The 13,155-nt window shown below is 49.2% G+C and overlaps 1 protein-coding gene across 7 annotated transcripts in view; it reads left to right on the top strand.

Annotated features, from left to right (window-relative positions):
• Nucleotides 1–3,875: 3,875 nt before the first annotated feature.
• ROBO3 (roundabout guidance receptor 3) overlaps nt 3,876–13,155 on the top strand; it is a 333,100-nt gene continuing 323,820 nt past the window's right edge. For all 7 annotated transcript variants that reach the window (XM_083480343.1, XM_083480341.1, XM_083480342.1 and 4 more), the window contains exon 1: nt 3,876–4,062. In XM_083480343.1, coding sequence (XP_083336469.1) covers nt 3,891–4,062 — 172 coding nt within the window. In that variant the 5' untranslated portion in view covers nt 3,876–3,890. The remainder of the gene's footprint in view (nt 4,063–13,155) is intronic.

Genomic DNA, 13,155 nt, shown 5'->3' with positions numbered 1-13,155 from the left:
CCAAGACCTCCTCAAACCCTATTCATTGTTTTAGGGACATAAAAAAGGTAAATGACCACTGACAGTTCAGTCCTGTCACGAACGACTCTGGGGTTGTGCGCTCATCTCGCTTTACTGGCCGAGGGAGCCGGCATTTGTACATAGTGACATGGAATTCTACTCAATATTGATCCAGAGCAGAACTCTGACATATAGTAAGCAGAGCAACAACTTAAACATGTTGTAGGAATCCCAAAAATAGACCAGAGGCAATTGTATTTCATCCAGCAGAGCTTTACTGCTACTGAAGGCAAATGAGCATAATGGTCACAAATCCAATACATTCAGGATCGGCCCTGTCCATAAGAAGTCCAGTTGCATCAGACTTAGCTTAAACTTACAATAACTTATAATAAGTCTAAACCTTAACACTATCTATGTACAGAATACCACACCAGAAGGAAAAGAGATAGAAAGAGAAAGTGAAACCCAGTCTCCTTCTGGCCCTACTTTTATAGTCAGCATGACCTTGACTGAAAGATAACAGATAAGAGAACCTGTTTAAGACAGCTGTACTCAGCTTCTCTGAAGGTATAACTCAAACATCATGAACCTTCTGCTTGTTTCTTTCACACAGAGAAGCTTCCAGAACCCTCTTGAATTAAGTAGAACAGGAAAGATCTCTACACATTAGATCAATACTTTCTGTACCAAGAAATGCAGACGCATAGCTCCAATCAACAGTCCGTACAGCTTAGTGTATGCTGAATGGCAGCAACTCTCCATGATTTCAGCCCTACCTTGAGATGCAAGGGTACAGGAAGGAGTGCCTCTGAGCACATACAGAGTGTCCTTTCCTAAGTGCTTACAGCAGTGGTGCAGTGTGTCAATTGTAGATTCTGGAATGACACACAAGCACATTCTTTCTCTGGTAACTTGTATTTCTTCACTTCCTGCTCCCTTTGGGACCCCTCCTGATTATTCTGCTGAGTGGGCCCCTGGGCACCACTGGCTCTGAGTCTGTTTACATAAACCTCCTACAACACTTACCTGCCTCTCCTTTCTCCCACCCTCCAAACTCATGTTCAGAGCCTGCTTCTTCCGTGAAGCACTTAATGTTGGATGCTTGCACTCACCTCTTCTGCCATTGCCCCACTCTTCCCTTTCCCTGTTGTCTTTCTCTCCCCCCCCCCCCATCTAAATGTAGATTATTATACACCTCAGAGGACGGGCCTGTCTTTTTGCTTGTGCTACTTATTGCCATGTATACAATGGCAAGGGCCATCGTAGCTCAGTGGCAGAGCACCCACTCTGCATTCATAATGTCCCAAGGTTCACCTCCCAGTGGCATCTCCCAGTAGGAATGGGAGAGACTTCTGCCTGGAACCATAGAGAGTTGCTGCCAGTTGGTGCAGGCAGCACTGCACTAGGTAGAACAGATGGATTCATCATACAGCAGCTTCCTACATTCCTGTGTGCCCATGTCATTAAACAACGAATAACAATTATTATCTGCTGCACGGCCGCTGATTGAAAACTCCTGCTGCATTCTGCTGGCTCTTTTCCCCATGGCTGGGCAGAGCCTTTGCAGGCTTGCTGCCATTCACAGCAATGCAGGCAAACACAGCAGAAGTGACATTTACGATGGAGTGTCACTCAAAACGCTGACTCTTGCACACACAGCCGCCAAGTGATGCACATGGCTGGCGGGAGGAAGGCAGGATTTTGCCTGCACGCTCAATATTTCTATGAGCAGGCTCTGAGGAATGCCTAGGCACCTGGGATCGAGATGCGAGGCTTTCAGGTTTGGAATAAGCACATTTCAGGCCCAGGGACATCTTCCCAAAACAGATTACTTGGCTCAAGGCTGCTGAGCTTAAGAGCAGCACTGTCACTTGGAAGCAACCTCCCCTGGAAGCTTTGGGGAGATGGTAGCTTAGTAGCAGAGCTTCTGCCTTGCATGGTTCAACCTCCTGTAAGAGCTGGGTATTAACTTCCTTATTATTTTTATTGCATTTATACCCCACCTTTTTCTCCAAGAAGCTCAAGGTGATGTATGGGGCTCTCCCCCTCCTCATTTAATCTACCCTGTGAGGTAGGTTAGTCTGAAAGGCAGTGAATGGCCCAAGGTCACCCAGGGAGTTTCATGTGGCCAAGGGGAGATTTGAACCCTGGTTTCCCAGGTCTCTAACCACTGCACCACAATGTCCCCTGCCTGAAATCCCAGAGAGCTCTTGCCAGTGAGTGTGGACTGTACTGAGCCAGACAGTCTGATGGTCTGACTTTGGAATTGATGAAAAGTTTAGGAATGTAGGAAGATGCATTTTCTGCTGGGTCAGACTTGTTGTTGTTGTTGTTGTTGTTGTTGTTGTTGTTGTTGTTGTTTAGTCGTTTAGTCGTGTAGTCGTGTCCGACTCTTCATGACCCCATGGACCAGAGCATGCCAGGCACTCCTGTCTTCCACTGCCTCCTGCAGTTTGGTAAAACTTCGAGAACACCGTCCAACCATCTCGTCCTCTGTCGTCCCCTTCTCCTTGTGCCCTCCATCTTTCCCAACATCAGGGTCTTTTCCAGGGAGTCTTCTCATGAGGTGGCCAAAGTACTGGAGCCTCAGCTTCAGGATCTGTCCTTCCAGTGAGCACTCAGGGCTGATTTCCTTAAGAATGGAGAGGTTTGATCTTCTTGCAGTCCATGGGACTCTCAAGAGTCTCCTCCAGCACCATAATTCAAAAGCATCAATTCTTCGGCGATCAGCCTTCTTTATGGTCCAGCTCTCACTTCCATACATCACTACTGGGAAAACCATGGCTTTAACTATTGGGGTGCTATTGCCCACATTGAGATGACACTTGGTCTAGGTTTGCTGGCAGAGGAGTTCCCATCACCCATTCCTGGATCGTGTTAAAAGTGGAGATGCCAGGTATTGAACTTGGAAACTTTTTGCATTACAGAGCACGTGCTCTATCACTGTCTCTTTCCTTTCACCCCCCACATCAGCAACTATCGCCCCCCCCCCCCAGTCAGCACAGTCCCAGATCGCAGCATGGTCCTGGTGGCAGGCATATGGGCATAGGCAGTATTTATTTTAGGGGGCCAAGCTTTTGGGGGGGGGGAAGAACTGAGTCCCCTGCAACACAATTGGTCAGTTAAGTATTTTGATTTCTTTACTTGATGTAGGAAGAACAGCTACACCCCCCTGGCCAGGCAGCCCCCTTTTACCTACTTCCCCTTCCTACGCCCACACTCAAAGCCCCCCTTCTCTTTAACTTCTGCATTGTCAAGGAAAGTGTATGCAGGTGAAAGAGTACCAGTGCAGCCGGAGAGGGGGGCAGCGCCCCAAACTTTCTTTCCGGATTCCTTTCTCCAGCGGCCAGCTGCAACCACATATTGATTTATCATTCGATTTCTACCCTTCCCTATTTCCTCCGCACACAGCCATGCAAGGTGAGTCCGACTGAGAGACGGGGACTAGGCCAAGGTCACCCAGGGAGCTTCGTGGCCTTGTAGGGACTTGAACCCCCAGCCCTCTAACCACTGCACCGCGCTCTCCTCCTCTGCCCCTTGGCAAGGCGCCTCTCCTCTCTCTTCCCACCTTCTCTGCCTTCTTCCCGGCCGAGGGAGGGAAGGAGGGAGGGAGGCAGCGCGCTGCGTCTCCAGGGAGGGTTATTAATCCAATAATTAAACATTTATTGGTGGCGGCACCTGCTTTCCGCCTGCCCGGCCCCCGGGGGAGCGGCCAGCCCGGCCCAGCCTCGGCAAGGCAGGCAGGAGGAGGAGGAGAAGGAGGGGGACCAGAGCGAGCGGCAGAGCAGCAGCGGCGGCGCCGCAGAGGCAGCAGCGGCGAGGCTCTGGATGCTTGTGCGCTCGGATGCCAGCACACGCGGCGGAGCGCTGGAGCGGCGGCGGCCAGGATGCTGCGCTACCTGCTCAAGACGCTGCTGCAGATGAACCTCTTCGCCGACTCGCTGGCGGCCGGCGACGCCCTGGCCAACTCGTCCGAGCTGCTCCTTGGCCTCAACTCCTCGGCTCTGGCCGCGCTCAGCCCCAGCCTCCTCGACCTGGGCAACCTGACCAGCCTCAACGGTGAGGGGCGGCGGGGCCCGGGAGGGGACCGGCCCGAAAGCTGCTTCTTCCCCATCCACCCACCTCTGGGATGCGGGTGGGAAGCCAGCATGGGATATGGGGAGGGTGGAGGGCGCAGGTGGGAGAGAGATTGAGACCCGGGGCTTTGCTTTCCCCTCCCCACCCACGTGAAGCTCTTATCACCCCTTAGCCCAAATGAACGTGTGAACGCCGTTTGTGATCCCTCCCTCATGCGTGGACACTCTGTGCATGCTCACGGGCACGCTTCTTTTCTCGCGGCTGGTTTTGCGGCGTGGGGAGCGGGTTCAGGTTCGGGCAACGATCCTACTATACGCACCGACCTGGGAGAAAGTCCGGTCCGGTTCTGTATGTGCAGCAGGGGCTTGTGATGTGAATGCACCAGGGCTGGGCTTTGTAGCATCCGGCCAGTGGGGCGGGACGGGGGATGGGGGTGTTCCCAGTTGTGGCGGGGCAAGGGTTGTTGAGGTCCGGGGTGTGTGGAGAGGATGTTCCTCGTCCTAGCCCTGTTAGAAAGCGGGAGAAGGGAACCCTCATTCCAACGAGTGTCCATGCAGAAACTCGGGGCGATCCTAGCGCGTAGCTGCTTGTTCAGACATGCTTGCGTCTCTCGGCGGTGTCAGAGGACAGCGGATCTGTGTTTCATCCTAGGAATATTGAGTTCGCCCGTCTGGCTCTGCCCCCAAACTCGCGTCGACGAGACGCACCCATCTCCCATACATGTTTCTGGCGAATCGGAGCCTTTTCCAGGTTCAGACGGACGCGTGCGAGCATCTACTGGGGCAGAAGCGCATGTGGAACTTGCTGGTTTCCTGCCTGGGACTCTTGTGTGCTCCCCTCGCCACTGGACCTTCATTATTGTGCATAGCCCTCCTGGCGTGCCTTTAGTAGCAGGATGAATTTGAAGGGGGCGGGGGTCTTCTGCACGCTTACTCAAGAAGTCCCACGGATCTCGTATTCACTTGCATAGGATTGCAGCTGACCATCTTATGCGCGCACAAGGGAAGAGGTCCCCTTGAACTCAGTAGAACTTGCTTCCCAGTCAGCATGCATAGGATGAGACTGCAGCAGGGATCTATTCCCTAGTGAAACCCAGATCCTATGCGCCTTCACTCAAAAGAAACCCCACCTAAGTTCAATAAGAATTAGAACTTTCGGTTAGGGCTGCAACTCTATACACGTTCACGTGGGAATAAGACCCGAGTTAAGGGTGCATAGTAGGACACTTCCTGCCGGGTTGCAAATCCTAAGCTTCCCAGCCGAGGTCAGTCTTAAAATACCTGATATGAAAACGAAAGTGCTTCTGAGCACGTGCAAAGGGCAATCATCTCATCCCGTTGTCCGAGATCAGGGGGCAGAATCTTCTGGTCAGCGTGAACTCCGGAATTTCTTTTCTTAAACGTGATTCCAGAGTGTCACTGGAAATCCTGGCGTGTTCCTATTCTAATTTCATCTAGGCTGCGTGCATAGGTGTGCGCGTGTATACACACACGCGCGCACCAGGATTTTGTGCACATGCATTGCTCAGGTGTGCATTTGGCCAGCGTGCATGCTTGCTTGAGCTTCCTCACACCGGAGTTTTAGAGCCACTCCACACTTTGCACGGAGGCAAACCCGGGTTTGCCACCGGGTGTCCGGTCAGTAACCAGCTGCAGTCAATCGGGGCGAGTCCCCCTGGCGAGCCTGTCGGAATAGCGCACGTGTTTGCACTAAGTGGCCATGCGCTGCTGCAGAGACCATCTCCCTGCACCACTCACTGCTAGATAGGCGAGCCCCTAAGTGGCGTAAGATGCGCCCGTTCCACGAATGCAATTGCCAGACCTGGAATAAAAGGTACTGCTGATGGCTGTGCAATGATGACTAGTTATTAAGATGCGGAGTGTCCTGATAAGCTGCCGCATCGTCTTCGGGTTAGAGGATATCGATACGGGCAGCGCTCCCCGCTGTCACTCTTGGCGTGTTTTATTTAAGCGGTTGTTTCCTGCATGCAGCTGATATGAACTGTAAATTGGCCAACCAGCGCCCTCTCTTGGAAAAGGTTGGTAAACACCAAGCACAGCACCGCTTGCCCCTTTCCCTAAAGACTTGCTGTACTGATATTTAGGAAATTCAGGAATGACTATGTAGGTAAGCCCAAGCAATTACACCGAGAAAACTTTTCTCAAACCTGTGCCTATTTGCTGATAATAGACAAGCTCTTGACTAAAGCTACCCGAATAACAAGATTTGCACGTCTGCTTATGTGACGCCTCACAGCGGTAACTTTAAAGCAGAAAGGGGGAGACTTCGCCCCTCCATATAATATTGAATTCCTGGTACGTACTAACTTCAGACCCCGGTCAGGGATGGTGAGAGTTTTAGTCCAACAATATCTGGAGGGCCACAGACTCCCTAATCTTTGCTTTAAAGGAAGGAGGAAAGGGAAATACCTTCCCAGTCTTAGAGAAAATGCAAATCAAGTTCATGCTATACTGAGATGTGATGGGATTGTGTATTTTATTTTATTTTATTTTATTTTGCCAAACCAAAAGAAGGATTTGTGAGTAGCTGGCTCCTGGCCCATTCAAACGATTAGTCCTTTTATCTATGCAATACAGATGATTTCATGAACCAAATGCATATGATCAATTATTCTTTCAAACAAAGCAGGGGTCCTTATTTCTATGGCAACAGGCATCCTCAGTGTCCAGGTAAGTGGTCTGTAGAATCCTGTCTCTAAACACTCTACGCTTTCTAGGAATTAAGTACTTGAACATCTCTTTGCTTTTTCCATCTTGGTTAATTGAGCAAAGTCCACGCATTCCTCAGTAATGTATTGCAGTTATGGTAATTAGTGAGCTGTCATACTCTGCAGTTTCCTTCCTGTTGGGTATTTGTTAGAAGCACCATTACAAATTTCAAGTTTCCCGCCTGTAGGAATGTGCTCTGCCATCATTGCCCAGTATCTGTCAGATTCACACAACTGTTTGAAGTGGCGACGTTGGGTCTGGGCTTACACACTGGGATGGAGTGGGAATTGGTTCCCCAACTGAACAAAGAAAATGAGCGTGTCCAGAAGAAGGCTAAGCCCTACCTGACAATGCTAGTTCACACCTGTGATGGGGAAGGAGAAGGACACTGGGCAACCTTCCCATTGCTTCTAAAATGTCATCATGCATTGCCAAACTATTTTCAAACCTGTCTTGAGAATCTCATGGGTTAGAGATATTGTTTCTTTTGTTTCAAAAACCAGAATGAAAGCAAATATTCCCAAGGTTTAAAAACCTGTGTTTTGTGCTAAATCTTGTGCCATGCAGTGTGTAGGCACACCATGTAGTTGGACTAGGAACGTCTTATGTAAGGCTCTGCAAATTGCCCCTTCCCAGATACGGAAGGGAAATGCCAGGTGAGATTGAAAGGCAGTTTACAAATGTTGATGTTTGTCCTGCAATGGGCAGAGTTATTAAGTAACATGACACAAAGAACACACAAGTTGTTTTTAAAATTATGAATGTGAACATTGCAGGAGGTCTTGTGTATTATGATGATGATGATGATGATGACCACCACCTATAGAGCATCATCTATGCATAAAATTTGACAAGGGGGAAACAGGGAAAGGGAGAAGAAATGAAGGCAGGGGGAAATGTGTGCAATAGCATGAGGTGTGGAACATTTTTCAGCTTGAGGGCCACATTTCCTTCTGGGAAACCTTCCAGGGGCCACATGTCAGCAGTGGGTGGAACCAGAGGTAAACATAGGTGGCACAACATACATAAATCTCACCTTTCTGCAGTAGGCTGGCTTCTGCACACACTCAGATACCCCTCTCTGTCCTCCATCTAGGCAAGCTAGTGGCATTCTCAGAGTCGAAGGACTCCTTCTAGCCAGGCAAAAACATCCAAGGAAGGTGTGAAGCAGATACGGTGAGGGGTGTGGCCTGGGGAGGGGGGGGCCCTAGGGGAGAGTCCCAAGCACTAAGAAGAGTGGAATGGAGGGCTGAATTTGTCCCTTGGGGCTGAGTTTCCCCACCCCTGCAATAATATGAAAACTAGGTGATGGAAGGAAAGAAGGAAAGGAGGGAGGGGCTGGATGAATGATGGCTTGTGCTTCATCCCTCTCTGTTCACAGGATAGCTCAGTCGGTAGAGCATGACACTCTTAATCTTGGGGTTGTGGGTTCAAGCCCTAAGTTGGGCAAAAATATTCCTGTATTGCAGGGGGTTGCACTAGATTGCATTTTAACCTGTATTTTATCCTGTTTTTTTCTTTTTTCCCCTGGTTATGTTTTTACTGAAATTTTATTGATGTTAGCCGCCCTGAGCCCGGCTCTGGCCAGGGAGGGCGGGGTATAAATAAAATATTATTATTATTATTATTATTATTATTATTATTATTATTATTATTATTAGACCCTCCTGGTCCCTTCCAACTGTATGATTCTATGTTCAGTCCCTCCACCACCCCAGCAAACTGGCTTTCAAATAGATTCTTCAAATCTTTTTTTTTTTTTTTAAAATACTCTGTTTTAGCTGTTTGAGTGTACAGAGCTAGTGTCACACTGGTGTTTTTAACCTACTCCCTTGTAATCTGTTTTATGTTGTTATTCATTTTCTGTGCCAGCCTTTGTAAGCTGCTCTGAAAGCTGTGGCCGAAGAGTGTGTAATAAGTGGCAGGCAACCATTCAACAGGTGCAGCATTTCCATCACTGTATATGCTTGTTGGAGGCAGCAGCGGGAAAGCCGCCTTCATCTGTAGAATTTCTACCTGCTCCCACAGATCTTACAAGCAGGCATCACCGGAAGGCGGGCACCGTTTCAGCCGGACAACCTGTTTGCCCTGAAACTGTGACTTGTCGAAGTCCTGTGGGCCGTCTGCTACAGTGCATCTATGTGATGATGCAAGAAAGGAGAAACTTGAAATTATAGGGTCACTGGTAAAAGAATAGCTAAATAAATAATAGAGGAGAGTCTGTGCGGACTGAATCAGTCACTCCTGGAGTCCCTTTTTAAATGTAAATGAAGCTGAACGCTGAGCACTTGCTCTCTGTTGGTGTGCAGTAGAGACCTCACCCTGGCCTCCTTCGGGCTCCCTGTCATAAACAGGAGGCACTTTTCATTAGCATTATTAATTAGTATTGTTATTAATGCAAATGAGGGCAAGTGCACAGAATTGCAAATCTTTAAGTCAGAAGGGACCGCTGGGACAATGCAGTGTGTTTCAGCCCAGCTGAATGGATTCCTTCCCCCTCCCAGTATGTAAATCGAGCTCATTAAATTGTATTTGGATAAAGCCTCATGTCTTTATAGATGGCTGTCCATTCTTTATCCTCAAAGTGCAAGTGATGGAGAACTTACTTTTACCACCCCGGGCACTCTGTGTCAGTGGCTATTTCAGCTTGAAATGTGCCTTGTTTTGAACTTTCAATTAACCAACTTTAATTGGCATCCATTTGGGCCTTATTAATTCCTTCCTCTGTCAGATTCATGAGGCTTTATTAGCCAGTATATTTATGCCCGTGAACGTCCTTAAGTATCAAGCTGCATCTCTGTAAACTAGACGGCTTGAACTCAACACAAATCTTTCCATAGTGGTTTTAGTTCCTTTGCACTTGGTGCTTTTGTTTGCAGCTTCCCTGCTTCCTTGACTGGCAGGAACTGCCATGCACACAAGCAGCAAGCACATAAGAATGCAACCAAATGTAATTTCTTGTTAAAATGCCCCATTCGTCCTATAAGCTCCCTTTAAGTGACAGCATTGGCCAGATGAGTCACTGTCTCCCTCTTGTGGCTGTACCATGCAATTGCCGATGGCTATCCTACCCACGATCGGGACGCTGGTGGCGCTGTGGGTTAAACCACAGAGCCTAGGGCTTGCCAATCAGAAGGTGGGCGGTTCAAATCCCCGTGACAGGGTGAGCTCCCCTTGCTCGGTCCCTGCTCCTGCCAACCTAGCAGTTCGAAAGCACATCAAAGTGCAAGTAGATAAATAGGTACCGCTCCGGCGGGAAGGTAAAGGGCGTTTCTGTGTCCTGCTCTGGTTCGCCAGAAGCGGCTTAGTCATGCTGGCCACATGACCCGGAAGCTGTACGCCGGCTCCCTCGGCCAATAAAGCGAGATGAGCGCCGCAACCCCAGAGTTGGTCATGACTGGACCTAATGGTCAGGGATCCCTTTACCTTTAATGCCAAACCATGGTTTATCGTGCCATACAGAAGCAGGAAAGAGCTTGCAAAAAAAAAAAGTCAGGAGATCATCTTGGTTAGCATTTACTTCCACATTCTTCAAATCATGAATTTGTGGCTTAAAAGCAATCCCTGGTTACCTAAAGGAGCCAGGTTTGTAACATGTAACATACCTTTACCTTTTTATCCTACCCATGGCGTTCGACGAAGATGGGTCTCTGCCTCAAGGCACCTGCAATTGGAAATTTAAAATGGAAAGCAATGTGACATGGGAGGAGGGGGTAGACAGGGGGAAGAATATAGTTCATGGGTGGCATCCCACCAAAAAGACCTGCTAATGCAACGATTTCCAGTTGTGAAAGGGAGCTTCCCCCCCTCCCCACAACAGATTTAGGGGGGCACATGGGGAGAGGGGAGGCGAAGCTCTTTTGCATAGCCAAAAGTCCTTCTGCTAGCAGATCTGTTTAGCTGTCCTATGTTCAAATACTTGCATTCTCTCTCAGCATTCAAAGCTGACCTGGTAAGAACAATCACCTTTGCCTCTGTGCAAGATTCATCTTCTGAGAGTTACAGTCTAGCATTCTATCCTGACACCAGTTGACCTGAAAGGATGCCCTCCCCGGAGAGCCCCACACTATCATCTTCAAGTGCCAGGTACAGCTCTCCACAGCCTTTTCATTATAATGGGTACATCTACTAAGTCTCTTTAGATTCTTGCACTATTTTAATCCCCTGGCTGCTTCTCAGTTAGCTTTAGCTGTTGTGTATTCCCACCCCCCCGCCCCCTGTCCTGCTTTATTTCTAATTGGTTTGAGTGTCTAATTTTTTGATTGCATTTCAATGGCTTGCAACGCTCCAGGGAACCTGGCTGTGTACAAATGCAACAAACAAATAATTAAATACTGATTCCTACCTGCTGAAGAAATAATGTAAATACTGGATCCTACTGGCTAATGTAGTGGCCCTTGCCTCAAGAGCAAGTTTAATTGCTGCCACCAAGCGTTGTGCAGGATGAATGTTCCGTAAATAGCCTGTCTGGAGGTGACCTTAGACCCTGGGCTCAATGGTCTTTTATTTTGCATTAAAAAAAAGCACGCCCATCCCCTTTTGCATTTGTGGACCCACCTGCTTGTTCTGCAGAATGGTGACCTGGACTCCAGTGTCTGCCTTGACATAGGAGTCAAAGGAGCTGCATTAAACTGTTGGCGGTCTGGCTCCCTACTGTCTACACCAGGGGTCTGCAACCCGCGGCTCCGGAGCCGCATGTGGCTCTTTTACACCTTTGCCGTGGCTCCGGGGCGGATACTAGCGAGGGGAGGAGGCGCATTGTGTGCCCCAACACTCCCCACTGTGGCGGGTGCTGTACTGGCTGTGACGTCGCATGGGGGCGGTGCGTGCGTTAGTCACGCACCGTCCCAACGTCACCTTCCTGCCCACCCACCCGCTACATTGTAAGGGGCATGTACGCTGGTCACTGCATTGAAAGGGGGCATGTACGCTGGTCACTGTTTTGAAGGGGAGTGAAGAACACACACACACAAAAAAGGTAACGTGTTAATTTAACATTTATTTCTATGAGGAGGAGTAATTCTGAGGGGTCAAACAAAGAAATAATTTTAAAAAGTGACAAAAAAGTTATTTTTATAATGACGAGTTTTGCGGCTCCCAGTTTTTTTTTCTTTGGAAACGGGTCCAAGTGGCTCTTTTTGTCTTAAAGGTTGCAGACCCCTGGTCTACACCAACTGTTGGCAACTCTCCAGAAGTTCGGGGTCTTTTGCAGCCCTACCTGGAGATTGAAACTGGGAACTTGAGCATGCCAGACCCCCCAAGTGTCCCTATGTTATAGGGATGTCCCTAATTTAGACAAGCCGTCCTGGTTTCTGATTTGATCCCGGAATGTCCTGCTTTCCCTTAGGATGTCCCTATTTTCATGGCAGAAATGTTGGAGGGTGTGGAGTTATCCAACCTCCGAGCTGTCTGAAGGCAATCCTGTATAGGGAATTTAAAAAAATAAAAAATGTTTTATTATGTTTTTTTATACCGTATTGGCCCGGATGTAACCCACACTTCCCCCCCCAAATTCCATCTGTGAAAGGTTAAAGTGTGGGTTATATTTGGAACTGAGCACTGCATGCCCGCCTCCTGACACTACCGCCCTGAATGGGGGATGGGGCAGCCGGCGACAGCTTGGGGAGGTAGTGCCAGGAGGTGGGTGCATAGCGTGCTTGGAACTGAGCGCTGGCACCAGCCATCCCCCTGCCTGGGCGGTGGTGCCGGGAGGCGGGCTGCACCCACAAATTAGCCTTCAAATTTAAAGGTGCGGCTTATTTGTGGGTGTGTCTTATATTTGGGACAATACGGTAGCTGCCCAGAGTGCTGGAGCAACCCCAAAAGATGTGTGGGGTATAAATAGTAAAATTATCATTCTGGAATGGGATGCTCCCTATTTTCATTGGAGAAATGTTGGAGGGTATGGCATGCGAATGAGACGCGGGTGGCACTGTGGTCTAAACCACTGAGCCTCTTGGGCTTGCCGATTGGAGGGTTGGCGGTTTGAATCCCCGCGGCGGGGTGAGCTCCCATTGTTCGGTCCCAGCTCCTGCCAACCTAGCAGTTCAAAAGCACGTAGTACCTTCTGGCGGGAAGGTAAACGGCATTTCCGTGTGCTGCTCTGGTTCACCAGAAGCGGCTTAGTCATGCTTGCCACATGACCTGGGAAAACTGCATGCGGACAAACGCCGGCTCCCTCAGCCAGTAAAGTGAGATGAGCGCTGCAACCCCAGAGTCGGCCACGACTGGACTTAACTGTCAGGGGTCCTTTACCTTATGGCATGTGAAGCTGATGCTCTGCCCCTGAGCTGCTAGCCTAATTTGTGACTTAATACCACTTTAATAGTCCGTCAGAACCCCTTAC

Source organism: Podarcis liolepis (assembly GCF_965112155.1).
Source record: "Podarcis liolepis genome assembly, chromosome: 16".
Taxonomy (NCBI): domain Eukaryota; kingdom Metazoa; phylum Chordata; class Lepidosauria; order Squamata; family Lacertidae; genus Podarcis; species Podarcis liolepis.
Note: the sequence above shows the minus strand (reverse complement) of the source record. Positions and strands in the feature narration are given on the sequence as shown.